We start from the raw sequence: 7,072 nt of genomic DNA on the forward strand, positions 1-7,072 counted from the left end.
AAGCCAGACTCTAACAGAAACCTCTGCCCCAGTATCAAGTACCTACTGTCAATGTCTAGTATCAGGATCTAGTATCAGGTTCTAGAATGAAGATCTAGATCAGGCTTCAGAATCACATTCTAGAAATGAAGGCTAGAATCAGGATCTGGAACAGGTTTCAGAAAAACATTCTTGAAGGTTAGAATTAGGATCTAGAATCCAGTTCTAGTATCAGGCAGCGTACTGTCCTGGTCTAAGGTCCAGGTCTGGGTTTGGTCCTGGGGGGTCTCTGGTGGGATCCCCCTCCCCCCGCCCGTCGACCGCTCTGTGATCTACAACCCCGCCTGTAAATTGCCTGGTCCCCCCCCCTTCCTGAGGGTCAATCATTATTTATGAAATATGGAGATGATGGAGCGGCGTCTCCCAGAGATATTAACAAGAGAGATGTTCTCCTCCGACCCCCAACGGGACCGCTGCCCGTCTGGCTAAAGAACCGCCGCAGTCATCACAAAGTGGACGTGTTTACGGCCTGTACGTGTCTGTGTGTGTGTGTGTGTATGTGTGTGTGTCTGCGACTGTGTGCGCTTGCTCAAGTGTGAGTGTGTGTGTGTGACTGTGCTAGGGTTAGTGTGTGTGTGTGTGAGTGTGATAGGGTTAGTGTGTGAGTGAGTGTAGAGTGTGTGAGGGCGAGTGAATAATGACGGTGCGTGATTGAGGGTTAATCAGATTCTCCCTCCAGCGACGCTGCGGCCCCAGACTCAGAGGCTATAGTGTCTATATACACAGAGGGACAAGTGTATACACACAGACACACACGGAATGCCATCATTAATGTTGTGTTATTGTGTGTTGAATATGAAATGATCCTGATCACCTGCTTTAGTATGTTCATGTTTGGACCAATAATGAAACGTGTGTTATGTACGATTTATTAACCGGTACCCTTGCTTTCTTTGTTTTTGTGTGTGTGTGTGTGTGTGTCTGTGTTTGTGTCTGTGTGTATGTGTATGTGTATGTGTGCCTGTGTATGTGTGTGTGCGTCCGCTTGTGTGTACGTATGTGTGTGTGTGTGTGTGCCTGTGTGTACGTGTGTGTGCGCCTGTGTGTGTGTGTGTGTGTGTGCGTGCCTCCAGAACACGCTGGAGTCCTGCACCATCTGCAGTAAGCCCATCATGGAGCGCATCCTGCGGGCCACGGGGAAGGCGTACCACCCGCTGTGCTTCACCTGCGTGGTCTGCCACCGCAGCCTGGATGGGGTGCCCTTCACCGTGGACGCCGCCAACCACATACACTGCATCGAGGACTTCCACAAGTAAACACACAGATATACCTTATACCGAGAATGTGTACATTAAAACCAAATACAATGCATCTAGGACCATAGGTACCTCTTCATCTACCAATCCCAAAATGTTCACAATCAGCTGTTGACTGAGGGTGGAAACTCATCCAGTAGAATCATCTAAAGGGGAAGGTCCGCACAAACAGCCCACTGCTAACCAGCTAGCTAGAGGAGATGTTGATTCTGGGGGACATCTGTAAACCGCATTGTTGTGCTTAAACCCTCCAGCGACTGTGAGAGTAGAGAGAAACAGGAAGTAAAACCGAAACCAGACCCTATGGTCTTGTGGGCCGTCAGGTGAGTCCCAGCTGACCTGCTGGTTGAACAAGGCAGCTCATTGTCTCGAGGAAAGTTGTGGTGTCATTGGTAGCGTAGCGGCCGGCAGTCCAAGCCGCAGTCTGTCGTACTTCCTGGTTAGCATGCTGCCGCAGCGGACCTGATACCGGGGCTCTTCCTGTTTGGGGCGGTTGCTAGAGGGACGTGTAGAGGGACTTCCTGTCTGGTGTTAGCTAGGCCACCACTCACATACGGGGGTTTCAGAGTAGTGGAACTGAGAGTTTGTGAACAAGCGTTCATGTGTGGTGGAGGGACTCAGTCGTGTGACTTTAGCGCTCCTTGCTGGATATGTGTTGATTTAATGACATAGAATTATGAATCTATTCTATTTTTTTTTTTTTTAAATGTATGTATATCTCAACTGGGAACCACGTAATATCATACATTACACACTACAAGGGAGGTGTGTGTGTTGAGTAGTTATCTAACCGTGTGTGTGTGTTGTGTATGTATATAACTGTGTGTGTGTTGTGTATATATCTAACCGTGTGTGTGTGTGTGTGTGTTGTGTATATATCTAACCAAGTGTGTGTGTGTGTGTGTGTGTTGTCTATCTATCTAACCATGTGTGTGTGTGTGTGTCTGCAGGAAGTTCGCTCCGCGCTGCTGCGTGTGTTCTGAGGCCATCATGCCGGCACCCGGTCAGGAAGAGACGGTCCGGATCGTGGCTCTGGATCGGGACTTCCATGTCCAGTGCTACCGCTGTGAGGTAGGGGCCCCCACACTTCAGGTCCACCCAGGCACCAGGCGCTCCGGGCTTTACAAAGCACCCAGAGCCTGGGGCCTCCAGGTCCACCCAGGCACCAGGCTCTCCGGGCTTTACAAAGCACCCAGAGCCTGGGGCCTCCAGGTCCACCCAGGCACCAGACGCTCCGGGCTTTACAAAGCACCCAGAGCCTGGGGCCTCCAGGTCCACCCAGGCACCAGGCGCTCCGGGCTTTACAAAGCACCCAGAGCCTGGGGCCTCCAGGTCCACCCAGGCACCAGGCGCTCCGGGCTTTACAAAGCACCCAGAGCCTGGGGCCTCCAGGTCCACCCAGGCACCAGGCGCTCCGGGCTTTACAAAGCACCCAGAGCCTGGGGCCGGATCCCCCTGTCCTGACCTTATTGATGCAGTGTTTACCAACCTGTTAGGAGGCTGACCTCCTGTCTAACATGTGGATAGGCCGTCCCGCTCTGAGACGCCTCCAGGCTGAACACCACGAACGTACTGCAACAAACGGAATTGGCTTTAATGTGTGTGTGTGTGTGTGTGTGTGTGTGTGTGTGTGTGTGTGTGTGTGTGTGTGTGTGTGTGTGTGTGTGTGTGTGTGCTTCTGCCTGTGCCTGTGTCTTTCTGTCTGTCTGTCTGTCTGTCTGTGTGTGTGCATGCGTCTGTGTGTGTGTGTGTCTATCTGTGTGTGTTTGTGTGCATGCGTCTGCTTGTGTGTGTGTTTGTGTGTGTGTGTGCGTGCGTCTGCCTGTGCCTGTGTGTGTGTGTGTGTGTGTGCGTGCGTCTGCCTGTGCCTGTGTGTGTGTGTGTGTGTGTGTGTGTCTATCTGTGTGTGTGTGTGTGTGTGTGTGTGCGCCCCAGGACTGCGGGGGGCTCCTCTCCGAGGGGGAGTCCCAGGGCTGTTACCCTCTGGATGGCCACGTCCTCTGCAAGACCTGCAACTCCAACCGCATCCAGGCCCTGACTGCCCGGGCCACCACCGACCTCTGAGCCTGACCTCTGACCTCTGACCCCGCCCTCCTATAGGTCCTCCTCCGTTAGGTAGTGAGGTGGTGTGTTTATTATGTGCTTCGCTCTCTCTCTCTGTCTCTCTCTACATCTCTACCTCTCTCTCTCTCTCTCTCTCTCTCTCTCTCTCTCTCTCTCTCTCTCTCTCTCTCTCTCTCTCTCTCTCTACATCTCTACCTCTCTCTCTCCCTCTCTCTCTCCCTCTCTCTCTCTCTCTCTCTCTTTACCTCTCTCTCTCTCTCCCTCTCTCTCTCTCTGTCTCTCTCGCCCACACACACTCGCGCGCATGCTTTCTTCCAACCGTTCCTGTGCTTGGAGGTCCTCAGAATCTTCTCTCTGTCCTGTTGTACATACGCCCGTAGGGCTGCCCTGTGTGCCTATCACGTCCTTCCGTTCAAACTGTGAGTGTCCACCTTCGTGATGTCACAAATCCCCGGCATCACTTACTATAGGAGATCCAGGCTCGTGGTTGGTCATTGGAATCGGTGTCAGCCAATCGATGGCTGGGGACGGCTTTGGAGTGTTGAGGTGGTTAAGATCCGAGCCAGTACTGGTGGAACCCCCTAGAATGGGTTACCATTGGCTCTGTGAACTGGTAAGTGATTTAGTACCGGTTATATGATACAGTACCTTGACCTAATCCTGCCATAGGAGTTTTCATTAGAACTCAAAAGTATTTTCGGTGTCGAGAAACAAAACTCTAGAGTCTCTTTCACGTTTTATCTGAGGAAATATCAGAGAGATATTTGGTGAGGGTAGCTACATCGTTATATAGAGAAAGAAAGGGTGAAAATGTTTTTTGATTTTCTTTTGTTCAGGTAATTTTGCTTTGATAAAATGTGTTTGGTCCTTTTTATTTTTCATTTCCCTCCTGTATTTTATCTGTTTTTAATATTTCTGTGAGCATTGTGTAGATTAGATAATCTCTCGTCTCGACTACAAGCATTCCCTCTCTCTGCGTCACCGGTTAGAGTTTGGCTATGCAATTATGTAAGATTAAAATGTGTTGACACTTTATTGTAATATGCGGAATGTTCATGCATAAGGAAATATTTAAACTGTACAGAACAAAATTCATAAGTGTCCTTACGCCCTGCGAGTCGGACCAACTGTCACGTCGGTTGGTGCGGGCCTGATCGATGGAGTCGCGTGTCGGGATCAATCTGAGCTGTTGACACTTTATCTTTGATATAGTTAGTGTCTGCTCCTTAGAAAGGATGATTGACAAATAAGGGAATGGGTTTCCCAAGTATTAACGTTTTTTTTTTGTATATTTTGGGATATTAGAATCAAGGACCAATTACATTTTTCGGGCCAATCTAATTTTTGAATTACATTATAGTTTTACATTTTTTATTACAAATCACAGATTAATTTTTTAAAGACCAACGTGACATTGTGTTTGTTTGGCGACCATAACCTTATCTTGTAAAGCTGGTAAATGATATTAAAATATAATACTGTTGGTGACCTCGTTAAATTTGATGGACCAATGAGATAGGGTGGAATTTGGATGAATAAAAGGTACAGTATTCTGCGATTCATTACATAGATATATTATATAGACATAACCACATATTGCAGTGGTTGGGTACAATTTGTGTGCATAACGTACAATCATTCTTGAAAATGTGTATTAATTTCAATGCCTTTTGGAGTGAAGAGGATATATGTTGGTTTGTATTGGGGAGTGTTTACTCGGTTAAAAGTCCAAGACTGGAGCACAGTTTTTAATAAGCCATTTAAATCAGCTCTTTGACTTTTAAAAGTAACCTAAAGTGTGGTGACGTTTTTTAATTTATTCAATAATTGTCATCATTGTGCGCTACATTACTTTCTACGGTTTATTCTTCCAAAGCAATGAAAAAATAAGCCCAAAACACACTCAAAGCTTAACGCTGTCCCTCTTTTTATAATCTATAGTCTAATATAATCAAACTAATTCCAGACAATGGTGCAAACTTAACCACAAAATGTGCAATCACTCACCTGACTTAAGCTGGGGCCACACGTCTCTTTCTCCACGTGTCTCTGCAGACGTGTCCCATTTGAAGTCCTCAAAGAACACCTTAAAGATGGCTGCAACATGTTTATGTGTTTAGCTCATTATCCTGGTTCAGTCTGCAAGAGCTTCCCTTGTCCACAGTACAACCCATTAAACTCCGGAAAACACAAGCATTCCCAAAACCCATTGGGAAGAACGAATAACCACCGAGAGAGATGGCTCCTTCCAGGGAGTGCTAGCAGGTTTCTCAAATGCTTAAGAAAGCGTAATGTTTGTGTACAGTAATGCGCATTTAAATTTTAAATGGCGGTATTTTTTAAAAAGGCCACAATATGCATCCATTATTCAGAACCATACCTTCTAACCACGTCTTGTTCTGATTCTTATCCACTGTGTGCTAACACGTGGCTTACTCTGTGTCACGTTATGCTAACGTTGCTGATGCCATATTTGGCTAATATCAAGGATAAGCGAAGCCAGTTTATTCTAAGACCTGTGTATGTCGCAGAAGAAAATTGAAAGCTGTCCCTTACGAAATTGCACTATGGCGGACATTTACATGAACACATTTTCTACTATTTAAAAAATATCAAGGAAATGTATATTATACTACTATCTAAAATTTGAGTTCAAACATTCCAATTTTAAGCAACATTTGTCAGAGTTGAAGTGTGTAACTGCTTTATAATTGGAAATAATCCAAAAAGTCAGTTTTAGAAGGTCAGAAAACGTATTAACACATCCCCGCTCATGTAGTATGCACAGCATCTCTGTTTCTATGCATTTCAAACAAAACTCGGACATCAAGTTTTAATGCGAAGCATAAACACTATACTCTCGAGACGTTTAAAATGTGAGTGTAACACGTCACTTAAAGGACTTTCAAATGTCAAACTGTCGAGCAAATGGCTTATGAACACCAATTCATATAGAGGTTGGCTTGAAGTGTGTTAAATCTTTAAAGGGCCCTGTTGAATTAAGAAACTGTTTTTGTAAGTGGCCTAATGTTATTCCTGCATACATCAGTGTTCCCGCAGACGGCTAAGTCTACGTTTTGCTTTTATTTTTTTTAAATGTGAATCTGTTCCAAAAACCTCCAAGCTTCACCTATATAAAAACACATTTCATGATTCATCTGTGGTCGATGTCTGTTGTCTCCCATTTGTTTGTCATGTTACTATGGATCTTACCAACCACTGGTTTTGCTGGGCTGTTCATTGGAGTGACTGAGTGAGTGAGTGAGTGAGTGAGACTTTCCAATGCCAGATGAGCCCCACCATGCATCCTCTCTCCTCCCCACCTCACTTCCTCTTTTCAGCCTTCTCCACCCAATATCCACCACCCACATCACACCTCCACCGGGCTTTAGCCTAGCACTGTATCTCAAGACTAGCACTAGGCTCACTTTGGCCTTACACTGGTCGAACTCTTCATAAGCACTGGGCTAAAAGTTGCCCCGCGTTGGCAATGCCTTTTGCTAGCTCTGGACGGGCACTGGGCTATTAGCCTAGATTTGGCCCAACACTGGTCTAGCTCTTGATTAGCGCTGGGCTAACATGAGCCTGGCTTTGGCAAAGTGCTGGGGCTAACATTGGCCTAGCTTTGGCCAAGTGCTGGGCTAGCTCCAGTCGCGCTGGGCTACCGCTGGCCTGGTGCTGGCCTCTGGGCTTGGCGCGGTGGAGCAGTTACA

The 7,072-nt window shown here is 46.8% G+C and overlaps 1 protein-coding gene across 1 annotated transcript in view; it reads left to right on the plus strand.

Annotated features, from left to right (window-relative positions):
- Positions 1–6,514, plus strand: part of lpp (LIM domain containing preferred translocation partner in lipoma) — an 82,051-nt gene extending 75,537 nt beyond the window's left edge. Inside the window, exons 8-10 of the mRNA XM_079739290.1 lie at positions 1,113–1,291; positions 2,246–2,366; positions 3,231–6,514. Of these exons, the coding sequence (XP_079595416.1) occupies positions 1,113–1,291; positions 2,246–2,366; positions 3,231–3,359 (429 nt within the window). The 3' untranslated portion in view covers positions 3,360–6,514. The remainder of the gene's footprint in view (positions 1–1,112; positions 1,292–2,245; positions 2,367–3,230) is intronic.
- The last annotated feature ends 558 nt before the right edge of the window (positions 6,515–7,072 follow it).

Source organism: Pollachius pollachius, assembly GCF_949987615.1.
Source record: "Pollachius pollachius genome assembly, chromosome: 7".
NCBI lineage: Eukaryota > Metazoa > Chordata > Actinopteri > Gadiformes > Gadidae > Pollachius > Pollachius pollachius.